Source organism: Pseudomassariella vexata (assembly GCF_002105095.1).
Source record: "Pseudomassariella vexata strain CBS 129021 chromosome Unknown BCR38scaffold_1, whole genome shotgun sequence".
Lineage (NCBI taxonomy): Eukaryota > Fungi > Ascomycota > Sordariomycetes > Amphisphaeriales > Pseudomassariaceae > Pseudomassariella > Pseudomassariella vexata.
The window spans coordinates 1,033,808-1,059,391 of record NW_024467956.1 but is presented as its reverse complement, the minus strand read 5'-3'; the positions used below and the strand labels follow the sequence as shown (position 1 = coordinate 1,059,391).

At 51.7% G+C, this 25,584-nt stretch overlaps 10 protein-coding genes across 10 annotated transcripts; 6 read left to right on the top strand and 4 right to left on the bottom strand.

Moving 5' to 3' along the window:
* Nucleotides 1-1,061: 1,061 nt before the first annotated feature.
* Nucleotides 1,062-4,085, top strand: BCR38DRAFT_492115 (general substrate transporter; the record flags this gene model as incomplete). The annotated part of the gene is made up of 13 exons (XM_040864689.1): nt 1,062-1,123; nt 1,206-1,252; nt 1,669-1,712; nt 1,778-2,043; nt 2,101-2,181; nt 2,231-2,266; nt 2,322-2,387; nt 2,440-2,638; nt 2,719-2,955; nt 3,006-3,055; nt 3,110-3,154; nt 3,211-3,391; nt 3,475-4,085. 13 exons carry the CDS (start codon nt 1,062-1,064, stop codon nt 3,703-3,705), a joined length of 1,545 nt encoding a protein of 514 aa, XP_040720768.1. The 3' UTR covers nt 3,706-4,085.
* Nucleotide 4,086: 1 nt separating this feature from the next.
* Nucleotides 4,087-6,303, bottom strand: BCR38DRAFT_4762 (phosphoserine aminotransferase-like protein). The gene is made up of 3 exons (XM_040863029.1): nt 5,120-6,303; nt 4,760-4,949; nt 4,087-4,563 (listed from the first exon to the last, which is right to left on the bottom strand). The coding sequence occupies exons 1-3, from the start codon at nt 5,995-5,997 to the stop codon at nt 4,387-4,389; spliced, it is 1,245 nt and encodes a 414-aa protein (XP_040720767.1). The 5' UTR covers nt 5,998-6,303; the 3' UTR covers nt 4,087-4,386.
* A 1,054-nt stretch (nt 6,304-7,357) lies between these two features.
* Nucleotides 7,358-8,905, top strand: BCR38DRAFT_416092 (uncharacterized protein). Its single transcript, XM_040859081.1, has 2 exons — nt 7,358-7,903; nt 7,980-8,905. Exons 1-2 carry the CDS (start codon nt 7,519-7,521, stop codon nt 8,720-8,722), a joined length of 1,128 nt encoding a protein of 375 aa, XP_040720766.1. The 5' UTR covers nt 7,358-7,518; the 3' UTR covers nt 8,723-8,905.
* A 128-nt stretch (nt 8,906-9,033) lies between these two features.
* On the top strand, nt 9,034-13,932 carry BCR38DRAFT_4723 (hypercellular protein A). The gene is made up of 3 exons (XM_040862903.1): nt 9,034-9,247; nt 9,301-9,467; nt 9,528-13,932. The coding sequence occupies exons 1-3, from the start codon at nt 9,234-9,236 to the stop codon at nt 13,724-13,726; spliced, it is 4,380 nt and encodes a 1,459-aa protein (XP_040720765.1). The 5' UTR covers nt 9,034-9,233; the 3' UTR covers nt 13,727-13,932.
* Nucleotides 13,933-14,365: 433 nt separating this feature from the next.
* BCR38DRAFT_331682 (putative proteasome subunit alpha) lies at nt 14,366-15,329 on the bottom strand (the record flags this gene model as incomplete). Its single annotated transcript, XM_040855082.1, has 3 exons — nt 14,366-15,025; nt 15,118-15,229; nt 15,292-15,329. 3 exons carry the CDS (start codon nt 15,327-15,329, stop codon nt 14,366-14,368), a joined length of 810 nt encoding a protein of 269 aa, XP_040720764.1.
* Nucleotides 15,330-15,615: 286 nt separating this feature from the next.
* Nucleotides 15,616-16,461, top strand: BCR38DRAFT_4701 (vacuolar protein sorting 55). Its single transcript, XM_040862827.1, has 2 exons — nt 15,616-16,088; nt 16,207-16,461. The coding sequence occupies exons 1-2, from the start codon at nt 15,833-15,835 to the stop codon at nt 16,338-16,340; spliced, it is 390 nt and encodes a 129-aa protein (XP_040720763.1). The 5' UTR covers nt 15,616-15,832; the 3' UTR covers nt 16,341-16,461.
* A 121-nt stretch (nt 16,462-16,582) lies between these two features.
* BCR38DRAFT_479689 (uncharacterized protein) lies at nt 16,583-17,383 on the bottom strand (the record flags this gene model as incomplete). The annotated part of the gene is made up of 2 exons (XM_040863187.1): nt 16,583-17,127; nt 17,185-17,383. 2 exons carry the CDS (start codon nt 17,381-17,383, stop codon nt 16,583-16,585), a joined length of 744 nt encoding a protein of 247 aa, XP_040720762.1.
* Nucleotides 17,384-19,403: 2,020 nt separating this feature from the next.
* BCR38DRAFT_479688 (cleft lip and palate transmembrane protein 1) lies at nt 19,404-21,443 on the top strand (the record flags this gene model as incomplete). Its single annotated transcript, XM_040863186.1, has 2 exons — nt 19,404-19,457; nt 19,524-21,443. The coding sequence occupies 2 exons, from the start codon at nt 19,404-19,406 to the stop codon at nt 21,441-21,443; spliced, it is 1,974 nt and encodes a 657-aa protein (XP_040720761.1).
* A 906-nt stretch (nt 21,444-22,349) lies between these two features.
* Nucleotides 22,350-23,495, top strand: BCR38DRAFT_330556 (uncharacterized protein; the record flags this gene model as incomplete). Its single annotated transcript, XM_040854976.1, has 2 exons — nt 22,350-22,566; nt 22,741-23,495. 2 exons carry the CDS (start codon nt 22,350-22,352, stop codon nt 23,493-23,495), a joined length of 972 nt encoding a protein of 323 aa, XP_040720760.1.
* Nucleotides 23,496-24,152: 657 nt separating this feature from the next.
* BCR38DRAFT_328935 (protein transporter SEC22) lies at nt 24,153-24,878 on the bottom strand (the record flags this gene model as incomplete). Its single annotated transcript, XM_040854846.1, has 2 exons — nt 24,153-24,778; nt 24,842-24,878. 2 exons carry the CDS (start codon nt 24,876-24,878, stop codon nt 24,153-24,155), a joined length of 663 nt encoding a protein of 220 aa, XP_040720759.1.
* Nucleotides 24,879-25,584: the final 706 nt, after the last annotated feature.

Genomic DNA, 25,584 nt, shown 5'->3' with positions numbered 1-25,584 from the left:
AGACGCAGGAGACGCGCATTAGAGCAATGACAACGTCTTATGTCAGTTGGTAATTCCCCAATTATCGACGACGGGAATCTAATACCTGTGTTTGTAACACCTCGGGGAGAGGCTATCAGAATAGGAGCACAGACAACCGCAACACCATTTCTGCTATGGAACGGTCGTCCGTTGCATTTCGCTTTTGTCGTGGAATTGCACTATGTGTCCCCTTCCCCCACAACCCTGGTTCAAAACTGCCTGGGTAGGTTGCTACCATGGTAGGCAAACAATCTGGCATTTTATAAACCTGCTAGAGTCCCAAGTAATGCTGTCACATTATTGATGGGAATCCGGGAGGGTATAAAAATGGTCGATTTAGCTTTGAAACGAGTATGGCTTTTTCTTCCCGACTTAAACCCCCAGCTGGTGGTCTTATCAAACCCCGGCTGCCAACATGGAAACTCCGCATTGCAGTTGAACGACAACCCAGTCGCCCAGGTCATGGTACTAGCTTCATATGCAGGTCGGCGCATGGTTGGAGACAACACGCGTCCTCCAATACAGCCCTACTGACAACCCCCCTCTGCCTCGCGCGCGCTTCCGCCGCCCCTGATTGGCGTCCGTGTGCATGGCAGTGTGCCGAATATACGGACATGGATATAATACAGGTACGTCGGTGTGTGGCCGGAGGAATGCTTCTGTTGCTATTGTTGTGAGGGAGCTCATCGGCCTGCCAGCCAACCTACCTTGCTTCTTTCTACCAAGTCTAAAGTCTGCGTTGCTGGACTCACCGTGGTGGCTAACGGTTGTGCGCCCTACATACCTAACTGTCATATTCTCTCTATTGTCTCTGCTTGCATATACTTCCGAGTCCCTTTTCTTCCTGCCTACTCCTGTGGTTGGTCCTTTTATCTTCCCTCTTTTTCTTTGTTTTTCCTAACTGAAGGCTTGCTGCGCACGTTAGTCGAGTGAGCCTCAAACTGGCTCTTGCTTTGGCCCCCATTTTATTTTGACACAGTCCATACAGCTGTCATCAAAATTTGAGTTATTCTATTGTGCTGTACAGTACTGTAGCAGCCATGGGGAAGTCCTTCGTCAAGTTTCTGCGGCTTGTGGTGAGGAACGATGCTATGCGAGATGAGTATGTCGAGTTTGTATTCTCGAAGAGAAGCGCAGACGTTGCGATTATAATGTGAATATGGTTGATGGCTGATGAGTTGAAGCCCACCTCAAATATATGGATGGAGAGTCTTCGCGTTAGTGTGCGCATGTAAGTGAAGCCCAGCCAAGCAAGTTGAGCAGCTGTTATTTGTACAATACTGACAAGCTGACCAACCGCAGCATGGTAAGAAATCTTTTACATGAGATGAAAGATTCGCTCGACTAAATCGAATTACGAACAATAGCTTCGGTGGCATGCTCTTCGGATGGGAGTAAGTGATTTTCAATCACACCAACGTAATATCGTCGATGCTTATCCTATTCAGTATCGGTGCCATTGGCGGAATTCTCATCATGGATCCCTTCATGCGGTGAGTTGTTCGAGATATTTCGAACATTTGGCCCACGGGCTTACCGACCAAGGGATTACGGTGTAGACGAGAGCGAGAAGGACATTTTGTCTGAGAACAGTATTTGCAACCTAACCCTATTTCTCTTCACATACACAAAACTAATGTTGCAAAGTTGTCTCAACGCTCCAAGTAGGCTGCTTCGTGGCGTCACTCGTGGTAAGTCGCTCTTAGTCAGACTTCTGTAGCGACATGGCATCGGCTTATTATTCCGCTGTCTACAGGCTAGTCCCTGTGCCGACAAATTCGGGCGACGATGGTCATTGATAGTATCGGCGAGCATCACCTGCGTTGGCGTTGCACTACAGGCCATACCGACTCGCAGCCTTCCATTTATGTACACCGGACGGCTGGTCGCCGGGTTTGGAGTTGGGGCCGCCTCGATGTTGACCCCCTTATATGTCTCCGAGTGTGCGCCAAGAGCGATTCGAGGAGCCTTGACTGGGTTCTACCAGCTGTTCATCGTAAATGGGGGTATGCTCTCATTTTGGTATGAACTACATACTCCCTTCTTGGAGAATCGTGGATAGTGTTTGATGCGTTACAGGGTCAACTTCGCTAGTGGATATCATTGGCAAGACAGATACGCGTACATCATTCCACTTAGCCTCCAGGCAGTCCCTGCCATGTGAGTGACCACACATCATATGTCTTCGAAATGCTAACTGCGACGATAGCTTGATGGTTACTGGTATGCTTTGGTGTCCAGAAAGGCAAGCTCGTCGTCTCATCGCTTGTGAAGCATCCGAACTATCTAACATGTTCCAGTCCACGATGGACGGCAAGACAAAATGACTGGGAGAGAACAAGTGACATATTGTGTACCATCACTAGGTATGCATTTGTATCCCGTTATGAATATCATTCTTGACTAACAGTCATCAAGTTTGCCCCCGGATCACGACTACGTCGAGAACGAACTCCACGAAATGGCCGAACAACTTGAGATCGAGCGCCGTCTCGTCGGTGATGCCACTGCATGGACTCTAATGAAGGAAATGTGGTTCATCCCTGGCAACCGCAAGCGAGCGCTGATCTCCATCGGGCTCATGATCTGCCAGCAGATGACGGGCACCAATGCTATTGTTAGTCGGCCCTGTCATCCATGAATCATGAAAATCGAAACCCCTTAAACACTTGCTGACGGAAGTGCGGTGGCAACCAGAACTACTACGCACCTCAGATCTTCCAGGCAATGGGAATCGGCGGCACCGATAACCCCCTCTTCGCCACGGGCGTCTACGGCATCGTCAAGGTGGTGGCTTGCCTAGCGTTCCTAATATTTGCCGCCGACTCGCTGGGGAGAAGAAAGAGCTTGTTATGGACGAGCATTGCGCAGGCGATATGCATGTTTATTATTGGCGTATATGTCTACAAGAATCCTCCCACTGAAGATGCACCGGCATGTTTGTTGATCGTTCGTTAGCCAAGTGTTTATCTAACCCGTCCCAGATCCCCCCTTTTGGATACGTTGCGCTTGTTTGTATATTTTTGTTTGCGGCGTAAGTTGGATATCATAGGCGAAAAAGGTGACTCTCGGCTGATAGAATTGGCAGCTTCTTCCAGTTCGGTTGGGGGCCTTGCTGTTGGATATACGTGAGGTGAGTGTCTACAACACAATGCTGGAGTGGAAGTGTCTGTCACTAATACAGAAAAGCGAGATCCCCAGTGCAAGATTGCGAGCAATGAATGTTGCGCAAGCCGCCGCAACCCAATGGTTGTTCAACTTTGTGGTAGCAAGAAGTAAGTTCACGCATACTTCCTCCCTGGAAACACTGGCACTAAGAATCTGTCAAGCCGTACCGACAATGATGAGGAACATGGGCTACGCAGGCTACGTAGGTTTTTATCCCCTCTAATCTCATGTTGTCTCTTCGAACACAGTTCTCTGAATTTAAATTAACCTGGTGTCCATCCCTAGGGTACCTATTTCCTCTTCGGCTCCTTCTGCGCCGCCATGTTCTTCTTCGCCTTCTTCCTCGTCCCAGAGACCAAAGGTATGAGTCTAGAAAAAATGGACGAGCTGTTCGGCATCACGGATATGCTGAGGGTGCTCAACGACATGGAGCGCAGGCAGCCGTACGACCACCGCGAGACGCGCGAGTTGGATGACGCGGACGTGGAGAAAAAGTGGGAGAGGTTTTCTGGCTAACGATCGGGCGGAGGCTTTACATTGTTTTGGTTCTATTGGTGCATGTTCCATATCTGGCGTATACAAGTGGGGGTTTGTGATCTGGGTCTGGGGAAAAGCCAAGGAGCGGCTAGTAGGTGACGTAGTCTGTGTTGTTCCCACTTTTGGGTAGAAGAACTCGAAATACATGATTCTGAGAAAGAATGTGCTCGGTATGTGAAAATATGACTCGAGACATTTCTTAGTCGCCAGCAAAGAGCAAGGTGAGATAGCTGAGCATAACCCCCTGAGTGACTCACTTCCCGGGATAGAGTGTGCAATCGATAACTGCTCTACATACACCGGCCTCATGTAGTTGATTGCTGGGCATCAGTAACAACCACTACGAGAAGCTAGTGCGATGTAACAAATGGGTCAAAACATGCAGATTCTACTCATGTAACATAATCTACCACGAGCCAGAAAAAAAGACGGAACCACCCAACCGACGAGCAAATGCAAATGGAACCCCCGCCACAGTGTCAGTATTTTAGTGCACCCTAGACCCAATCCTTCACCCATGAATACTGAAAGCCTACCTATACAGTGTGGCCATCGCCCCTTTTTAATGCCCTTCAGTCTTTAATCCAAATTTTCCATTTACTTTTTTATTGAAATACTCTGGCAACGACCACTTAGTAGACCTGTCTGATATATCTCTGCTTATGCCTTGCCAAACTCATCGAGGAACTTCACTAGTCTTTCGGCTCCCTCGAGCGGTATAGAGTTGTAGTTGCTAACACGAATGCCGCCAACGCTTCTATGGCCTTTCAGACCCTCAAGACCAAGCTTCTTTGACGCATCTAAGAATGACTTTTCAGAAGCATCAGTGTCGTCTCCCTAAAGCTTAGTTAGTGAAGTTCCGGTCGCGGAAATATGTCAATGTAACGATGGGATGGGAAACCACCGTTCCCCGAAGTTATTTCACCAAAAGAAACAATTCATTACTCTTGGCGTCGGGGACGGGGGACACTGTAACTTGACAGTGATCATCCGAAATCCACACATATTCCCTTTCTTCAGAGACACTTACCACAGTTACACGGAAACAGATGTTCATCCTTGACCGTACGGTCTTGTCAGGGACGATTCTGTAGACATCAGGCCTCTTCTCGAGTGCGCCATATATCAAGGCTGCTTTCTTGTCCGCCACGGCTTGTTGGCCATCGACCCTGTCCGGATACGTTGCGAGAAGTTTCTTGAGAACTTGGCCAGCGACGTAGACACTATATACACGAGTCAGATCTACTTTACCTTCCATGATGTTGTGATTTCAAGGCAGGGAGACAACAAGGAGAAGACTCTACTATTGCGGGTGGGAAAGCAATGCGATAGAGTAAGGGATGAAATTAGGAAGATCACCAGTCAGACGCGATTCATAGAAGAAGGAACGTACTCGAAGATGCTAAGCGTGTTGTACAAACTGTTATTCTTGGCGATGGTCTCATAAGACAGGACAATGGGTCCAATTGGCAACCCGAGCTGCCTCAACAATGCCGGCGCAGGCTGAGGACAGGAGGGTGGCAGCAGAGTCTTCTTGACGACGGCGACCGTGATACCCGTCACACCGAGGTTCTTCTGAGCCCCGAAGAAGATGGCCGAGTAGTTCTTGACAGGCACCTTTCTGGAGAGGATGTTGGAGGACATGTCTGCAATGACAATGGGGCCGCTCCCGTCGGCGGCGGGCGCCAGCACATCGGGGAACTTGGGGAACTCGACGCCATCTACGGTCTCATTGTCACAGTAGTAGACCATGGCCGGGTTCTTGGACAGCTTCCACGTGCTCTCCCCGGGGATTTTCCCAAACTTTCCCTCGTTGATGGTTCGGGCGTCGGTTGCCAGGTTGACATGTTCGGAACCCAGCAGTCGGCAGGCCTCTTGGTAGGCCTTCAAAGACCAACTTCCCGTCACCAAATAATCGACCTTCAGCTCCTCGGCCACCAGCTTCCTAAGAGCCTCTTCATCGGCACCAGCCTGCTGCTTCCTTGTCACCCACGCTCCGACAAGGTTGTACACGGTGGCTGAGAACTCGCCGCTGCCACCACCCTGCATGAAGATGATTTCATAGTCGTCGGGGATGTCAAGGTATGTAGACAAATCGGCCTTGGTTTCTTCGATGATCTTGGCGGCAAGCGCTGAGCGATGAGAGTGCTCTGCGATGCCCAAGCCGGTGCCCTCGTAGTCGACCAGAGCCTGAGCAGCCTTTTCCAGTATGTCGGTGGGCATGGCCGCCGGGCCAGCACCAAAGTATGTGATTTCTGATCTTGTAGGCATTTTGGCTGATCACAAAGTCGCAGTTTGTGGTGAGTGACTATGCAGTTGCCGAATTAGGCACGGAGTGAACAGATTTAGATACTTTCAGTGCTCCACAATGTATCCCTTAGTGGAATGATACCGCACTCGTAAGGTTGTGATGGTCGTTTCTCCAGTGGTAATTCGTGGCAGGCAAGTGACGACCAACGCTGTAGTGATGATTGCTAATACTGAACCCCGCAATACATAGCGAAGTACGACTGCATCTGCCAAAATTTCGAGTCACCAATGACCCCTCCTTCCCCGACATCGGACTAGCTCTGGGCCGTACCTGAAGAAAGGAAGCTTTCCCCAGACTTGACATAATCAAAGCACCCGCAGCTTTCCATATCACTGAAATGCAGCGTGGGGGACGGTGTAGCGTAGCATTGCATTTGGGCAACAACAGTCAACAGCTCAATCAACCACTCTCATCACCCAAGACTCCAAAAATGGCCCGACCCAAGTGGAACAATATGGAACAGCTTCTGTCGCTTGACAATTGATTCGACGAATCCAATTGATTATCAGATGATTATTCTACACACCCCACCCCCTCGAGAGTTCGTGAGGAAGACTTGGATTGGTCGAGGGGATGTCCCGCCATTGCTGCCTCAGTTTAGCTTATAGTTCGATTTCCCCCTGTCCTGCCAGGACATCAGGAACGTGGCAACCTGGCAGTAAGCTGCGATTGCGACTGCGGCTGCTGTCTTTTATCCGCTGCTCCAGGTTCCGTTTTGACGACGGGTGTTCGGGCTCTTCTAGGTGCAGGTGCCAGGCAGGATGGTGCATGTTCTACACGAAGGTCTACTGGTCCCGGTGATATTCCAAGCATGATTTTTCTCCAACCACCAGGTCAACTCAGCTCGGCGTTCGACAGCGGGTCAAGCAAGAACCTGCAGCACACCACTGCAGCACACCACTGCAGGATAAACTTTCGAACGGTGAAAATCGAGGGGAGCCAGCTCGAATCGTCCTAGTCGGGGCAGCTCGCGGTGTAAAAGCACCAACTGCCGGGCGAAGTACAACACCACAGCACCTATTTAAGATGGAGGTTACCCAAGAGGGACAAACGAGTGACTTCGTGGTCGAACAATACCAGAGGATGTTATTACTCGTAACACTGGTATTAATTTTTCATGGTTCTTCAAACAGAAATCTTATTGTGCCCTCCTGTCCATGTTGTTGCAAAGTCCGTTCTCTCTCTCTTCTGCGTTAATTAAGCGCAGAAAAAAGGAGTGCAGTTGAAATCTGGTGGTCTGCCATGAGTTGTTGCCGCAGGAAGTAGTGTTAATTGTCCGTGGCTTGCAAAGCGCCGTCAGCAGAGGAAAAATGTCCGACAAAAAGAACCCTGAACGACATACTCATTCCGTCCCTGCGGCTTCGTTTCGTACGTCACCGCCCCTGTTTCTTGTCACTCCTCAATCCACGACTTTCATCAGCAAAATCCCCTAAATTTATACGACAGCACGAGCGCTGGGCCGCTGCCCCTCAAATCATCTTATGAGAGCTCGGCCGTTTGGTTGCTTTAAAACGCTGAAGGCCCAACTAATGCAGAGCGCAGCGACACACAATTCCCCGCGTACATGGCTCCTGACATCCTCGTTCTCCCCGCTTATCATCCGACTCATACGCCTCCTGCTAGCCCACGGAGACTACGTCGTAGCGTGCTACTCGCCGCACGAGATCACCCATGATGATCGGAGCGCTGAGTTTCGCGAGTTGATTAGCGACTGCAAGGGTAATCGCAAAGACCGCGAGGGCTGGAGCACCCGTTTGCGGCCCGTCAAATGTGACGGCCGGGACAAGGCGCAGTGCGGCGCTGCCGTGGCCGAAGCCAAGGATGCGTTTGGGAGAGTAGACATCCTTCTGTGTTGTACTTCTGAAGGTATGCATGGCCGTGGACTCTATTCCCGTCTTCACTTCTTGAGCTTGTGCGGATTACTTACATTGAAGCCCCGCAGCTATTGTTGGCACCGTCGAAGAACTCTCAACTTCGTCTGCGACCCAGAATCTTGTACGGGACCAATTTGAAACCATATTCTTCTCTCAGGTGAATTTCATAAAAGCTGCGCTGCCTATACTACGGGCACAGCATACTGGTCACGTTATGATACTCTCGAGTATTGGGGGCCACATTGGAACCCCTGGAATGTCGATATACACGGCAGCAACTTGGGCCTTGGAAGGATTTTGCGACTCCCTGGCATACGAGATTGCCCCTTTCAACATTAAATTAACCATAGTGCAGCCTCACAAGGAGATCCAGTCGCTGACGAACAAAATTGTCTTCTCGCCGCAAGTACCACATTACGACCGGGAGAACAGCCCGGCACCAAGTGTCCGGGACATGCTCGGCAATGTCCTCAACCTCAACCCGGACACGGCCGTGGAGCCTTCAGAAACCGACATTATATCTAGGTACCCGAAGCTGCCTGCCTCCTCAGTAGACAAGTTAGTGATGGAGACAATCCACGCGTTGACTGCGATTGGGGGTCATGAGAACCCTCCCGCGCGGCATATTGTGGGCTTCGAAGGGGCGGAGGCCGTGAAGGAGAAGCTCAAGACGGTGACGGAAGAATTGGAGGATTTCGTAGACGCAAGTCTGGCCGTAGATATCTTCGACAGCGAGCTGCAAGCCGAAGCGCGGCAAGGTCAAATAACGTCGGGAGAGGCTCCGGGTGGGAGTTCATCAATGCAGTCTTGAACGAGATCTAGAGCTAGAGCGTACTGGAACGAAGCAATTCTACGTCAAGATTTCCATCGTACGATTGTGAAGGCGACTAAGTACTCGAGAAGGGTTATTCCTTGTTTGTTGAGAAATAGTAGTTTTGTATAGCCCGGTCTGAGAGGTTAAGGTTCATTGAGATAGGCTACCCTGTAGCGAACGTCGATTTTGATGTTTATTAGGAGAGCGGGCGGGCATGTTCCCCACCTGCCGGCCCCCAGGCCCTTGCAGAAACTTGATTTCTTATTGGTTGAGTGTTCAAGCCTCCTGAGAAGCTCTAACATGTTCACAAGGCAAACACTTGCAGGCAGCATCTGAACAACCTTGTTCTCCGTGCATGCTGAAAGCTGCTCGAATTCTCCGTACAACAATCATACCTCAAGTTACATCCGTGACATTAAATAGTACTTTATTTGCACGCGACCGATGCGTCTGATGGAATAAGCTTCCCGTTCCCGCCCACACCGCCGCCGCTCGCCCTTCGTCTGCTATGTTTCGCGCCAAGTAGGCAATGCTGGCGCTCTCTAAGGTCGGCACCACACTGAGACCAATGTCAGGATGAGCCTGGAGTCTGTATTACCCATCGCTCCGGCGAGGGTAAGAGCATTGGTCGTACCCGTCGGCCATATCAAGCGAGAGCGATTCGCGTCATTTGTCCAGAGGCTCAACCAGGAACATGTCGTTCATCTGCGGGACATCAGCGCCGACGGGCGGCCGCATCGAAGTCAGTCGCATTGCGCATTTAGAAACTTGTGGTTAAGGAAGCTGATTCTGTGAATTCCAGACATGTTCTCGCCGTTGGCCTTCCCCGATGGAGCCATGTTCTACGACCTCATCACTCATGTCCCGCCCCCGTCGCACCTTGCGTTGTCCCCCTTCGACCTATATCGAGAGCCTCTTGCGGTCATTGCCATCGCCGACGGTGGCGAACTCGAGAACGGTACCTTTAGCAAGAGAGAATCTGCAAATGGCCATGCGCCGACTTTGACGGAGAGCAATATCCGGACGCTGTATCAAGAGCTGGAGAACCTACGAGACTCGTACCCGAAAGCGCTAACGCACCACGTCTTGATATTCGACTACAAGCCACCGCCAGAATACGAAGCGCCCATACCCGAAGGCATAAAGACGATACCGCCCGTCGAGGTCTGCAAGCGAACAACGATGAAGACCATCATGTGTGATATCTCCTCTTTATTACTGGCCGAGATGACCACTCTGGCCAGATCTATCGAGGCCATGACGGCGATCGATTCCCCCGGCCACACTACTCGTCCACAGTCGAACGGTGCATCCTGGACGGTCGACGAGCCAACCACGACCTCTAGGCGCAATTCGCAGTTTTCACTACCATCCGTGACAAGGTCTGCATCAGCGGGCGGGGCTGTTGATAAAAACCACGCCCGCATGTCGATGCCAGTTCCGTTCAAAGGTCTTCCTTTTGGATCAAGCAGCTCCACCCCTACTGGCCGCCCTTCTACTCCCGTGCGAAGCGGATTGTCGAATCCTCCCACTTCATTTGAAGATATGGCCAATGGAGGTGGCTCGGGACCGACAAGTCCGGAACAGAAGGAACAGAGGCCATTATCTACACGCCCGGGAACAGCTGAGGGTGCAAAGTCGCCAGGGCAGGACAAAGTCTCGGTGCAGGGCTTTGGTCCAGGTGGACTTAATGAACGGTGGCGCAACAAGGGCAGAGGCCGAGCCACCATTGTCATCGGATCCTTACATCTTCAGGCTGGCCGTTGGAGTGATGCCTTGAGGGAGTTGGCCGACGGCGCAACTGTCGCAAAGTCTCTCAATGACCATTTATGGCACGGCAAAGCGCTCGAGTTGATCACATTGTGCCTCATCCTCCTAGGCTGGGCTAAACTCGAGTTCCAAATTCCCATGATATGCCAACCCGAGAAGTCTTCGAGCAGCTCCATAAAGGCATTAAATGATGAGGAAGCCGACATAACTCAGCCAAAATGCTTGCGACACTTGCAGTACATTCTGCCGGAACTTTTAGAGCGGATCATCGGATTATATTCCCGGATATCTGGCGAACAGCTTCCCCCGTTGCCTTTATCGGAAACCGTCATTAGGTTCTGTAACTTGTTGACAGCTCTTCACATCTGCGAAGGGAAGCTGGACAAGAAGGCTCTAGATATATTGGTTAGTGGCAAACTACCCGGCAAACCGTTGACTACATCACCTCGACTCAGGATAACGCCAACGCGGACGCAAATTACAACTTTGTTGTTCAAAGCGTTTCCTTCCTCTGCGCCCGAGTTGCTCACCACGGTAGATCGCGCTATTATTTTTAGTGGCATCGCATCAGTCCTGGGAACTCTGGGGTACCACAGGAAAAAAGCAATGGTAACCAGAGAGCTGGTGTCGGTTCTGATTGGAGGTCTCGTTGAGGCTCGCACTAGAGGTGCGGCTGAAGTTGGCATCCACCCAGCAGCAGGCTTAGTAGGTTTGAATGCGGTCAACGGTCATGGTAATGGCGCAGGTGCTCTTGAACTCGGTGAGGGAGACATAGAGCATGGCGTCGACGCATTCTTGGGACTGTTATGCAAGACGTACGGGGTGGTTGGCTTGGATGGCGTTTCAAAAGCAGGGCCACGCGAGGGAAATCGCGATGACGATAGTGACAGCAAAGTCATTGAGAGGATCCAGAATCAGGCCGCCGCTAGGCATTTTGGGATCCAAAATGTCAAGCTCAACATCCTGAGAGCTTGTATCAACTTCTCCGAGGCACTTCCCGACTTTGATGGCGTCCTGAAATTCTCGAGCGACTTGCTACGTACAGCAGGAAGCGGTGTTGCACCAGGGCCGCGTCGGGAGGATGCAGCTCCCATAATCACACGAGATGAACAGGTACGACTCGCCACTAATATCTCCAAGACTGCGAATCTGTCCAAACGGTTGGGCTTGGAAAATCTGGCTGCTGAGTACTGGGACGAGTTCTTAATACGTGGAATATTGATGGATCCGCTGGCGCCGACAAGGACACCGGTACCACACGCTAAAAGCGTCCTACCAGGAGCAAACACGGCGCGCACCTCGCAAGATGTCAACCCATTTATTTACAACCCCTTCTTGAGAGCGCCTGACAACGTAGCGATTGCAAAAACCCTTGTAACAGGCGAACCCGCCAACTTCAGAATTACCCTCCAAAATCCTTACGAAATCGACGTGGACATAGAAAGCATTAAGTTGGATACTGAAGGGGCGGAATTTGAATCATCTGCAGAGAGCACGGTTATTGGGCCTTATCGAACACAAATCCTCAAGATATCTGGTACGCCGAGAGCAGCCGGAGACCTCAAAATCACAGGAGCCCTTGTGCGGGTGACAGGATGTCGGGAAAGGAGGTTTCCGATCTTCCCTCAACCATGGGCGGCAGACACCGAGATCAAGGTCAAGGGCATCGGACTTTCTTCGATTGAAAACAACAAGGCATTGCCAGCCCCGGGACCGGCCTTGAAGACATACAGTATTGGGTTGGGGGTAATCCCTGCGCAGCCTGTTTTGGTTGTGAAGTCGACAACTCTCGCCCAAGCTGCGGTTATGATCCTAGAAGGAGAGCGACAGGTGTTTTCAGTGACTTTACAAAACCTCTCGACGGCAGTCCCTGCAGACCTACTACTCTTCTCCTTTCAAGACTCGACTCAAGGGCCTCTGCAGAGTGCGCTGACAAATAGAGATGCCACGCCCGCCGAGCTCTATGAGTACGAACTCGTTCTGGCAAAGAAACAGGCATTGCGTTTGAGAAAAATCAACGACTCCAAAAGATACATCGCTCCTGGTGGCACGGGCACCTTCGAATTCGAGGTTCTAGGGAAGCCAGGTTTGACGAATGGAACGATCCAAGTCGACTATGCCCACCTCGGCGTGCCCCAGGACCAAATCGCCGATCAGTTCCATACACGCCAGGTCTGTGTGGACTTGACGGTAACTGTCAACGCCAGCGTTGAGCTAGCCAGGATGGACATACTGCCCATCCAAGGCGATGTCCCTGAACCGCTCTGGAAACAGCTAGGGTCTGTGGGGACGGAGCACGACATATCCGAATCGGAGAAATATTGTCTTCTAATGATGGACCTCCGGAATGCCTGGCCGAGCAACATGCAAATACACCTCGAAACCGACAAGGGACTAACCATCGAGGAGCAAATACTGCCCGGCAACACGAACAGAGTTATGTTCCCGGTGCCGAGGGTGTACCTTGAAGACCCCCACGCATCTATCCCTGCTCTCAACCCGTCTAGGCAGCGGCAATTCGTCGTCAGCAGCAGCAAAATCACGCCCGACATAGAACGAGCCAACCGAGAGGGTTTCTGGTTCCGCGAGAAGATCCTCGACTCCCTGAAAGGCTCCTGGAAGACCCTTTCGGGGCCCTCACGGGAAGGCAGCATCGAGCTCCGCGGCCTCCGACTCACTCCCCGTATGATCGAAGCCGTCAAGATTGACGAAGTCGACATTGCCATCTCGGTAGAAAGCTCTGACAGCGGCAACCAAAGCACCATCTTCGTAGACGATTTTGCGACCATCAAAGTGGTCATCACCAACTGCACCGCCCAGCCCATCTACCCCACCGTTCGGCTCATGCCCGCGCTCTGCCATCGGCCCCTTAACGTGGCGCTCGACTTCACGCGCAAGTTCGCCTGGAACGGCACCCTGCAGCAGTCCCTGCCCCTGCTTGACGCGCACGCGAGTACGGAGGTCAGCATTGGTGCTACGGCGCTATGTAGGGGTGAGTTTGAGATTACGGCTAGTGTGGAGGAGACGCAGTTGTGGACGCTGCCGCTGCCGCCTGGGACAGAAATGGGAACGGGCACGGATGGTGCTGGGGCTGGAGCGGAGGCTGTCGTGGGAAGGCAGAGGTCGGACACGCAGGCTATGTTGGATGCGGTGCTGGGGGCGAAAGAGAGGCGGATTTGGCATGTGAGGCATCCGTGTTTAGTCAGGGTTGTGGATCGGGATGATGATTAGAGGTTAGAGGTATGAGATAAGTAGAATATTTGTGTGAATGTTATGGAAGAATACCCTGCCTGTCTCTATTGAAAGGCATGGTCTGAGCGAGACGTTCAGCTGCGCTTACGCACAAGTCCTGGGCGAATGATCTTGCAGCATATCGACGCAGTCACTTGGCGTGTTCACTGTAGCTGGCAGGACTACCTGGACTCGTAGTATCGACGGTTCTATATTACAGCAACCGGCTGTCACTTCTCATCAACCGTCACGGGAACTTGTACTATGGGAACTTAGCAGCGGTCATCAGTGTGCCTATCCATACCCATCTCACGTGTCATACAAATAGGGGTATCCATTTCCCAGGTCCTTGAGCTTCACAAGCAAGAGTGAGATAGAGCTAATCACGAAAAGGTTTCGTCACAGCATGTTAATGGCTGCTATTGTACATCTAGAAATCGCTGCTGTTTGGACTTGTTTATCCGCACTGCTGGCAAGATCAACGTCTATTTTTGGTAGTCCCAATTGGTTCCTCACCCTACGCCAGGAGCGTGAAACAGCCGTAAGTCATACTGCGCTAGCGGAACCCATCAGACGGCGGTCGAGAAACTCTATGGTCGATTTCGTGGCAGACTTGGTCGTTGTCAGAAGCGGCAACCCTTACTCGTCAACTTGCATACCCTCAGCCGCCGCCCCGCCCTCCTCCGCCGCCGTCTCACCACCCGCATCAGCATCCTCCTCAACGCTGTTAATCCACTCCTTCACCTCCGCCCCGTCATGCACTTTGAAGAACTCCAGCGCCTTCTTCCCGGTCTCCTTGAATCCTACCACGCCCACACTCGTATTATCGACCGTCAGCTCACGGTCCTGCACCAGCGTCTCCTTGAGCGCGCGCAAGCCATGCCTAATGAGCTCCTCGCGGCCGCAGTCGTTGAAGTTGTCGGCATTCTTTTCGAGGTACGTCCGGGCCATCTGGGAGCGGGCCCCGATGGCGCACGCCACCATCTCCTGGGTCATGCCGCTGGGCTGGAATTCGAAGAGGTGAGGGCCCGTCTCGTCGACGCCCGCGATCAGCAAGCCGACGCCGTAGGGCCGCTTGCCGTAGTGCTGCGTATTGAGCTGGGCTTTGTCGCCGATCATGGACACGAGCGTCTCGATGGGCATGGGCCGATCGTAGGTTAGCCGTTGCGAGAGGCATTGCTGCTTCATGAAGTTGGAGAGGACGCGGGCGTCTGAGGTGAGGCCTGCGATGGCTAGGCCGACATGCTCGTCTACTTCGAACAGTTTCTTTTGGTAGGAGGAGAGTTCTTCGGCATTGCGCTGAGAGTGGGAGGCGAATTAGTTAGTTGGGTGACTTTCTTGTGATGGTGGGATACGAGGTGGTTGAACGGGCTGAATTTGGGGCAGCGTACCTTGATGGCGACCAAAACGGCATGTGTCTTGCTTGTCAATCCCACAACGACGGAACCTTGCTTCACGGCCTCGGCGGCATATTCGACCTGGAATATTCTGCCCTGCGGAGAGCTATATGCTGTTAGGAAACTAAGATCTTGGAGTTGGTAGGGACGCAATCGGGGGCAGCTTACAATGTGACGGAATCGTTGTCGTAATTGTTGCGAAACATCGTGGCTGCGTTTCCGATGTACCGAGGGTTGTGGAAAGAGTATGCGCGCTTTCAGAAGGTGTATGGAGGTGGATTAGTGGTTTTGGTATTCGTCGTTTGGTCGTGAGGATTGATGGAGATGCAAGGCTGCAGCTATGAATGTTGAAGGTCGCCGCCAGCTCTCCAGGCAGGCCAGCCTGACGAAGCTCAATTACTCTTTTTCGGGTTTAGCTTTAACTAGGTGGTGCAGGGGTATCCATTAGTAGCTGCAACCTTTTGGAGTGTGGCTCAAGCTCCCTCAGATCCGGGCTGAGACGACTGACGACGCCCGAATCACCAAGTTTCCAATCCGGCTGGCGCTCACTTCGCTACCTAGTAGACCTACAACTCGACAACTTCCATTCCGTCCCAGCCAAACCGTACCCACGCATTCGCTTCTTAAACTCCCTTCCCCTCCCCTGCAACGTAAATCTGCGATAGCTTTTGCGCAAGCCCATCCGCCCGCATCGCCAACCAACCTCACCATGCCGACCGCGGGGCTAAAAACCATCATCGCCCTCTCCTTCGTGCTCGCCGTCGGCTTCCTGCTCGTCATCCTATCGTGCGCACTATGGAAGGTCTACTATCCGCTGCTCGTCGTTGCCAGCTACGTGCTGGCCCCCTTGCCCAACTGGATCTGCAGCCGTTGCTCCAACCCAGATGATTTCGTCGAGAGTTCGGGAAATGCGATTTTGGACCTTGGGCGCTTCTGCACGGGTTTCTTGGTGATTATGGGTATTGGTACGTTTTGGGAAACTTTGCTACGCTACTCCGGCCCAGGAGCATGGTCTCTAGGTCGCAAATCGGTTCAGCGCGAACGAATGGGGCAGCTTTTGCTAACTGCCTTTTTCTCTTACAGCCTTGCCGGTTGTTCTTGCACACTCCCACTTGATCGATGTCGGCGCTATGGTCATGTGCATTATTGGTGGACTGCTGATTTACGGGACCATCGTTAGTTTCGGTATGTTCTTCCAGGAGGAGCAGGAGTTCTAAAGGGTCAGACGGGGTGGGAGAAGGAGCAGCGAGTAGGCAGTCTGTACTATAAGCCATCAGCCAGCATGCGGGACAACGGCGAACATTGGGTCAGGTTAGCATCTTCAGAGGGTTCAGATCGATTAACTTGCTATTTTTGGGAGGACACGAGCCATCTAACAATCCATATTGTATTGAGCTGTAGGAGTTTCCACGCTGAATCGCATACACCAGTCCGGCTATTACTTCAAGTCTGAGGCCTGTTATCGGTTTTCCCACTCTAGGTTGTATCTGTTTTGCGATACCTTGTAGTGACGCAGTGCTTTCACTGCACCCTCGGCGTCAGTTGCAGTAACAAGAATATCTGCATTGGCGCCCCGCACAAAATCCTCATCTACAGCTTTCTTGACCCAGTCTAGTAGGCCATTGTAGAAACCGTCAATATTCAATATGCACACGCCCTTGCTGTGGATGCCCAGTTGATTCCACGTCGCAGTCTCGAGCAGCTCCTCCATGGTGCCATAACCGCCGCTAAGAGCGATGAAGCCGCTGCCCGGGCCACCCTCAAGTACCTCTTGGGCCATCATCTGCTTGCGGGTGTGCATGTCCCTGACGACCGTAGTCTTGCCATAGATTTGCTCCTCGGGAATAGACAAACCGTCGGTACCCTGCTTCGACGTATATGTCGAATCCCGCTCGTACTTGACAAGAGCCTCAGGGATGATGCCATGGACAGCGTCAGGGCTGGACAGGGCTACTACCGTCTTGGCAACCTCACCCATCAGACCAACTGTTCCGCCTCCGTAGACTTGTCGAGTACGTTAGACGTATGCGTTGTTCAACCATAGGAAGATTTTATACTAACCCAATCCGATGTTGTTCTCGGCCATGATCTTGCCCAGATCTCGGGCCGCTTGCATGTGTGCTGCGCTCTTGCCCTTGGAAGAGCCGCAGTACACGCAGATCTTGGTCTTGCGCGGTGTATTGGGGTCGAGTTTAGACATGGGAGTGGCCGCCCGCGACGCCGGGAATGAGGGCATCGGGGAGACGCTGCCGGACTCCATCGTTCGTGTCTAGGTGATGAGTTATCTGTTTTGGCTTATTTCTGCTACTAGATGACATATGCTGGGACACGGTTGAGACTCAACAAAGTGCCAAATGGCTCCGTATATATAAGGTGACCTTCCTTCGTGACTGCCGTTCTTATAAGTGGGATATGCAAGGTTTGGGCAGCAAATTGGGAAGGAACTGATGTGTCTCTTAACCAATCGGAACGAAAGCATACTTAAGTCCATGTGGGAAAATCGGCAGGCCCGGTGATACAGGGCGAGTATGTAGTCGCCACCAATCATGCAATATATAGTGGATATGTTTCATAACAGTTGGAGGCAGTGAAGTCGGAGGACAAGAAATTGTGAGCACGATGAATATATTGTTTCATTCATTTACTGACTGAGCTGCGACTGACCGCTTCTTCTTCTTCTTCTTCTTCTTCTTCTTCTTCTTCTTCTTCTTCTTCTGCTTCTTCTTTTCTTCTTCTTATGATAAGGTGAGAGCATTGAAGAGTAGTCACGAGTAATTTTGTTGTGCCCACCAATTATGGAAGGCGGGATGAGAACAGCAGTCAGTAAGGTAAGCTTGTTTGATTGGTTGGGATTGTTTCTGTCTAGTGCCTTCACGTTGTACTATGTACTTACTTCACGAAAAACTGTGAGAGCAACGCCAACTGCAAGCTTGATACAGTTAAGTGCACGAGCGTAAATCTCACAAGAGAATATGCACACTTATCATCATTATTTTTGCTCCAATATCGAGTGTCAGTAGTGTTTCCGGCCTTTTGGCTGTGGTTTCGAATTCTCCTACCATGACCCTATGAGATGTATAATTTCACCCACTTGAATTCAAGGGCGGTCATGAAAGTACAGCCGGTTTGCCTGCCATGCATAGAAGTAAATAAACATAACCGAGATGGCTCCAGCGACTATATTCGCCTTGTCCAACGCATGTGTCCGTTTCCAAGCTGTAAACAAGCCAACCCAAGATAGCCAACATACTGTTCAAGGCCTTTTGATCAGACAACTTCAATTTATGGGAACTGTTGTCTCCTCTGTAAGTACTCAGGGTGTCGGTAGTCAACTAAAGGCGTTAATCAAGACTGGAAGTGGTAGTACCGGGTTTATTCTCCTGGTTTAATCGGTCTCCTATGAGAACGTTTCCGCATTATAAAGCATGGTTTGGCTCGAAAGTTGATTGACTTCTGAAAGTTTGTGACTTTGAAGACCAAATTAATCAATTTACTCGCTGAGAACACAGTTTTTCAGCTGCGTAGAGATGGACAAAATGGATCATCGTAGCGGTCGGGAAAAGAGGACGTTGGTTGACAATACCCATTCTTGAAGCCGAGGCTGTGACGTCAACCACCGACACCAGGGTTTCGTTGGCTGAGTGGTTTATGGTTTGTGCTACACAACCGGAGGAAGGAGTCGATGTTGGGGGATGTTTCGACTTAGAAGAGTTCATTGCTTGAATGCTTGATCTATTGACACCTTGACGCAACCCTTCAATTCTCTACAAGAAGCAGGTTATCTTAGAATCGCGTTGAATCGGGCATGAGATAAACTGAGCGTATCGTCGCTAGCATAGTCTTGACTCTGAAAGTGGGAGATCTGACTTGTAGTTAGAATTAATGGCGGTGATTTGAGCTATATTCGCATATCGACTTATCATATCTACCTTCTTGCTGAAGGACAGGTGCCTGTCTGCGTGAAGAGGTAGTTAGTTGGGCGGAATTCAACCCTGCCAGTTGCTTGCATTTACAAGTACCACCCCCACGTTTGCAGCTACCCTAGATCGGAGCGGGCAGATAACTGCGGTCGCATGTCGGCATCTGATTTGCCGATGGCCACTCGGAAAACCATCTCTCCAACTCGGTGCTTCCTTACCAATCTATCTTTTCCACGGTGTACTCCTGCAGCCAGCTCGCAAAGAAAACCAAGGCTGCGACGGTGACAGAAACCCAAATTCGAGTTTTATCACTTCTCAATCAAACCACCCACCATCTTGAGAATCAGTCAAGCTTACAAGATGCCCGAGCCAATTGCGGCCGGAGGGCCAGCTCAGGAAGAACAAGGTGGTGGCGTAAGTCCCGCGTCCCATCAGGATTCGAGTATTGGACCCAAAACTGACACAATTGCCTCTCTATAGCAGTCGATGATGTATAAAATAATCCAGGGTGTTGTAATGTGGTACGGTATTCAGCTGGTCATGAAACAGTTCACGGGAACCAAGCCGCAGACGACCGAGGTTCAGGATTCGACTGGGAATATTGTCAAGGTCCCCGCCAACAATGCAGAGATTCCAGCGTACCAGCTCCGTCCGAAGTCTCTCGACGAAGGTGCAACATATGATCCGATTCCCCAGCGCATTGCGCCTATCTGGCCTTCCAACAGCGCTATCGACATCGTCGTGACTCTGTCGCAGACCTTCGTGCCCATCCCCATCGCAAAAACCGAGGAGCAATACCTTGTCCTTTCTGAGAAGAACTTCACCGTGGGTAACTACAGTGACAAGCGGGCCATTGAGACCACCTTCGATGTCCCTCGAGCTGTCCAGAATAACGGCACTCTGTGGGGGCACTTTTACATTGGCTTGACTGGCGCCAACCTCGATCCCAAAGAGCCGGGCTTCGATCCTGCCACAGCTGTACACTTCGCATACCCCTTGACTCACTATATCCCTAAGAAAAAGGAAGCCAAGACCCGCAATCTCTTAGAAGGCAAGGTCGACCCTGACGAAGAAGAGATCGAAGAGGAGAAACCTACTGGACCCATTATCGCAAGCTATTATCACCCAAACACAAGCTTAGCCTTTATTCCCGAGACCGGCGTCATGAACTTCCCGACCACGCCCCCGGCTGTGCGTCAGTTTCTGAACCTCGAGCGAACCGGTGCTCGCGACGGAACTGGGCAGAATGGCTGGTACTACCCTATCCTATACGTGAACACCTTCTGGCAGTTGAAGAGCCACATGACTTTGCTCAATGATACTGTCAAGACGCTTCCGCTCAGACTCGACCTTGGCAACATGAAAAGCTGGCAGTTCAATACCATGGCTTCCATTGACCTCTCATCCAAGGAGCAAGCTCGTCAGGCTGCATTCGGTGGCCCCATGGCGGGTGGTAGCGACGGGAGCGAAATTGACCTTATTAAGGAAATTTTCATGGATACTAACCCCTATCTCTTAGGCGTCACAGCTGTTGTGAGCGTCGCCCACATTCTGCTAGAGATGCTTGCATTTGGATCCGACATTGCGCATTACCGCAAGAAGAAGGACAACGTTGGTATCTCTGTGCGGTCGATTCTAGCCAATGTCTTCATGCAAGCTGTTATCTTCCTCTATTTGGTTGATAACTCCCAGAACACCAGCTGGATGATCCTGGGTTCTCAGGGTATCGGCATTTTGATCGAGTTCTGGAAGATCACAACGGTAGTCAATGTGCGAGTGCGACCAACCGCCCCTGGCTCGTGGATCCCTTACTGGGTCACATTCGAGGACAAGTACAAGCTGAGCGAAACCGAGGAGAAGACCAAAGAGTACGATGAAATTGCTTTCAAGTACATGTACATTGCAGGGGTCCCGCTTCTGATCGCCTATGCCATCTACTCTTTGGTTTACGATTCTCACAAGTCATGGTACTCATACATCATCACTACCCTTGTCGGGTCCGTCTACGCGTACGGTTTCCTGATGATGGTCCCGTCTCTTTACATCAACTACCGCCTCAAGAGCATCGCGCACATGCCTGGTAAGGCGATGCTGTACAAGTTCTTGAACACCTTCATCGACGATTTGTTTGCCTTCACCATCAAGATGCCATTCTTGCATCGCATGGCTACTTTCCGAGATGACATCATCTTCTTCATCTACTTGTACCAACGCTGGGCGTACAAGGTTGACTACACGCGTGTCAATGAATTCGGCCAGGGCGGTGATGATGAGCCGGCGGAAGAGCTCAAGGTAGAGCCCAAATCATTGCCTAAACTGGATGCCGAAACCGTGAAGAAGATCGGTGGTGGCCCAAAGACTACTGGGGCTAATACCGGAAAGGCGACCAAGAGGAAGTGAGGCCTTGAAACCTCTGTTTTGGTTACAGATCTTGGAAACTCTTGAATTCGCAGTTTCAACTTGGAAGGGGCCCGATGTTAAGCTTCTTACTAACTGGAGTTAATGGAGTGTGCTTGACGTACTCCCCTAGCGGCCTATGTATATTATAGATGACTATAGCTAGGGTACGCGAGTCAAGCAGGATTGTGACGAATGCACCCCAAAATGGCCTCCGGTTTCAATCGATAACCAATACGACGTAAACACGTTTCCCAGCATCAGATCAAACCTGTATAGGTCCAAAAGAGGTGGTCTAGGATTCTGACTGACATCTGATGTAAATATTCAGCCCTATGGAAGCAGAAATAGACTATGCATTTCACATGCTGTGAACCCAGAGAGCCGTCAGCGGCTAGCGGCATACAAGGGCCCCGTACCTTCTCCAATCAGCCCCAGAAGTCTGCATAACAATTAGCCAATCATCGTCAACGTTCGACCCCTTCCAAGTTCTGGAGCTCTTCTCAGCTTGTCAAGGTTGCAGGCCTCCCACGTTCCATCTTCAACCCAACTGACGGGGATTTTTCGTCAAGCTGGTCGTCGTACTGGACGATATAATTCAAAATTGAGATCCGTCCGTCCTTGAAGAATCGTGATACGTGGCCAGCGTTTACGTGATCGGCCATAGCAGTAGGACCAATGGACCGGTGACGACACCCTCGGCACATAGCGTCGCATTGATCACTGTTCTCTTGGGACTTTACGAGATATTGACCGATAAAGCACACACCACGCTGCTGCTGCTGCTGCTGCTTATCGCAGAGCCAGCTAGCTACATTTACACATCGACGCCTCCTTACCCCTCGCCATCTCAATCGACTCGACTTGCACGCGCTGCCGGAGCTCCTTCGTTTTGAGCCCCACCAAGATATGAACAACGAGACGGTCGGCTCGCTCCTGGCCGTCATTGCGAACTCACTCAACGATGGATTGCGCATCATGATGTTCGCCGACAAGCAGGGGTGGTCGTCGGACGAATTCGATCAGTTGAAGCTGCTGGAGGAGACGCTCGATGAGGCGAAGCGGGACTTTCAGGAGCTGCCCGCGTTGGTGCATGGTCAGGTTTATTATGAGCATGACCGGAAATGTAGGTTCTCCGTTTTTCTCGTTCTTTCTGTTTGTTCCCGTTTCTGGATATGTACTTGGGCACTTGGGGCCAAGTGGTGATTTGCTCGCAACCGGCTGGAGCATCAAGACACGTGCAATGTAAGAGAAAGCTGAAAGAGAAAGTTGACCCTAATAAGTGCCCTCTTCCCTCTAGCCGAATCCCTCGAAGATCTCCGACTCCTCTGCACCCGCTTCGAACTACACATGCAAAACTTCAAAGACTGGGCCCGCACCGGCGGGCCCATCAACCCAGTCTGGGCGCGCGAAACGATCGAGCTGCGCCGGGAACTCCACCGCGCCCAATGCCGCGCAGCAAGGCGCATCTTTAACGCGGAGCAAGAAACTACGACGCGGTGTCTGGGGGCCTTCCAGGTCTTCCGCGTGCAGCGGTCGCCGGAAAAAGCGCAGCAGCGCAACCTCGAGGAACTCATGATGAGCAACAAGGTGGGCAAGTTCGAGCGCTTTGGCGAGCACGGCATCGCCTTTGTGTGCGACTTCTGCGACGGGTATATGGTCTGGGATGACCTGCGCGAGATGCCGTCGCACCGCAAACCGACGACGACGCCCGACGGGCTCGAGCCCATGAGCGGGACGAGCACAACGCCCGCAACGCAGGATACCTGGCAGGCTACGGGGTTTAGCGCATCTGACGGGACCGAAAAGCCTATCGTTTTCGCGCCCGTCGTCATTGCGAATCACATGCCACCCGTGCCCGGGGAGTGGCAGGCGAGGATATTGTGTCCGTATTGTGACGAGTACTACGAGTATGAGCAGGGCGACGACGAGATGGAGCGCGTGAAATGGAACCAGGACGAAGACGGGTTCGAGGACATGGCTGCTTTTAAGGAACACCTCGAATGGAGCCACGTCGGCATAGTACCCAGCACCACCAATTGCTCCGTTATGTGAGCAGCGCACAAGAGGAACGTCGTCGAAGAAAAGAACAATCAATGCATTGGATCCCGCTCGTGGATCGGCGTTCACGGGAAATCAAGGAGTGGAGGCGTAACTAGACATCGACCACAGGACAGACAGAGTAAGCATTGGCGTTCCGGATGAGTTGCGAAACGGTCCTATCCATTTCAGGAGATATAGATTGGTTGGGTTGCTTGGGGCAGCACACCAGAGGATGGAGCATTTTGGGGGCACATTTTATATCAGCGCCAGGTTTGTCTGGGGAAAGGACGTTTGCACTGCCTATAACCCCCCCTTCCCCCCTTCCCCCTAGACATTTCGAGATGATTGCCGGTCTTGGTCGTTACGTATTCAAATAATACAATTGCAAGCCACTTGGAGTGAGCACACGTATGCTGGCTTTGTTGTTCCGAGTCCGCCTCGCCAGGTCGCTAGATTCTGCTGGCGTCGCCCATCTACCCTCTGGATCTCCATCGCTTCTATGTTGCACGTTGAAGGCGGGTCTCACGCCAATTGCGGTGCAAGAAGGGCCAAGCTGGCTGCTAGCCAAGTAGCCACTATCCCATCCTTCCCAGAGTGCAAGGCGAAAGGCCCCGAGCCTGTCTCCAAAGTTCCCTCCTCGTCGTGCTTTGCATGTCCACGTAGACCCCTTCAAAAGAACCGCAAATAAATAAACAGCAACACAATCAACCCAAACACTGCAAAGGGTCCGTACTGCTTGAGCATCAAATCCCAATTAATCTTGACAGCCGCCTTACGGTATTTCTTCGAATCGTCGCGCAGCCTCGAGCTAATCTCCCCCATCCTCTCGAGACTATCCCCACGATACAGCAAATCCTCAATATTTTTTGTCATGACCTTTGTCACGTCCCTCAACTCATCATTCAGCTTATCCAGATTCTGCGTCGCCCGCGCGTCCGCATACGTGGCTTTCGTCCGCGCGATGAACGTGTCGAATTCCATGAATGCGTAGGGGCGCAGCGTGGGGCTGGACAGCTGAGTTGCGGAGTACGAGTTGCTAAATTCGGCCGACAGGTCCGAAAGGTAGGTGAAAGAGAGCTTGCGCGGGTAGGAACGCTCGCAGATGCAGAGGAAGACGATTTGCGATTGCGACTGCTCTGAGATTAGGTAGTGCAGGGTGTAAGGGCCGGACTCGATCGAAGCTTGGGGTTCCGAGTTGCGGTTTAGGCGCCGCAGGATCAGTTTTACTTGGGACTTGATCTCGGCGAGAGAGGACTCGGTGGCTTCGTCGTCGACCGAGGCGCAGAGCATCAGGCCTGGAGATGGAGGACGGGGTTAGTGGGTGTTGCGAGGCTGCTGGGCGGAGGGAGAGAGCGCACCATCGCCCAGACGGGCTATTTGTGTTGACCTGATCATATTCGCTGGGTTTGACGTGTCGCACTTGATGGGCGAACAGGAAGGGTTTCAGGAGTCAAGTGTCGGAGGAACAGAGCCGAGTTTATGGCCTATGTGGCTTTATCCGGCCTGCAACCTCGGAGATTCTAGGTTGCCAATTATTGAAGGCGATCGTGTCTTACACTGTTGGTTTTCTTGAATCCCGGCCCTGGGCGATTCTCCGTGTTGGTCTTACTGAGGTGGAACAATATCTGCAGTCTCAAGTTACTGGGATGGATGATGGAGGTCAATGTCCTTGGATCCGAGCAAAGCACGAGCTTCTCGTCAATCGACGTCAGGGGTCTGGGCCTGGTCCGTCCCTGCCAGATTGCAGCTCAAACCCGACCAATCAAGATTTAGTGGATTACAGACAGCTAGGGACATATTGTCAACTTGTCGTATATCAGTTCAAGAATTACAAGATGGCATTCTGATTGGGTGAAGTACTCAGAGTTTCTCACTGGAAAAAGACAGAGCAGTCTGTATTTGAGCATCTCAGACGCAGGTATTCCCTTGGAACGATGCCAGGGTTGTCCTGCTCGCATCGGAGCGGGCAGGCGCGCTTGTAGCGTCAGTACTGGCAAGGCACTAGTGAGCGTGCATGACAGACTGACCAGTTGGCGTTGAGGCATACAGCCGGTAAGCGCAATAAGCGCAATGAATGCAATAAGGAGCCGTGCACAAGACG

What these genes read in the sequence shown, in the direction of transcription:
- BCR38DRAFT_4762 (XM_040863029.1), bottom strand. Translation starts at nt 5,997, where the DNA reads ATGCCTACAAGATCAGAAATCACATACTTTGGTGCTGGCCCGGCGGCC. An exon ending in AACACGCTTAGCATCTTCGA is followed by an intron (nt 4,950 to 5,119) that starts GTACGTTCCTTC and finishes TCGTGTATATAG; the next exon opens with TGTCTACGTCGCTGGCCAAG. An exon ending in ACATCTGTTTCCGTGTAACT is followed by an intron (nt 4,564 to 4,759) that starts GTGGTAAGTGTC and finishes ACTAAGCTTTAG; the next exon opens with GGAGACGACACTGATGCTTC.
- BCR38DRAFT_4701 (XM_040862827.1), top strand. Translation starts at nt 15,833, where the DNA reads ATGCCGACCGCGGGGCTAAAAACCATCATCGCCCTCTCCTTCGTGCTC. An exon ending in CTTGGTGATTATGGGTATTG is followed by an intron (nt 16,089 to 16,206) that starts GTACGTTTTGGG and finishes TTTCTCTTACAG; the next exon opens with CCTTGCCGGTTGTTCTTGCA.
- BCR38DRAFT_4723 (XM_040862903.1), top strand. An exon ending in CGACGGGCGGCCGCATCGAA is followed by an intron (nt 9,468 to 9,527) that starts GTCAGTCGCATT and finishes TGTGAATTCCAG; the next exon opens with ACATGTTCTCGCCGTTGGCC.
- BCR38DRAFT_416092 (XM_040859081.1), top strand. Translation starts at nt 7,519, where the DNA reads ATGAGAGCTCGGCCGTTTGGTTGCTTTAAAACGCTGAAGGCCCAACTA. An exon ending in TCTGTGTTGTACTTCTGAAG is followed by an intron (nt 7,904 to 7,979) that starts GTATGCATGGCC and finishes GAAGCCCCGCAG; the next exon opens with CTATTGTTGGCACCGTCGAA.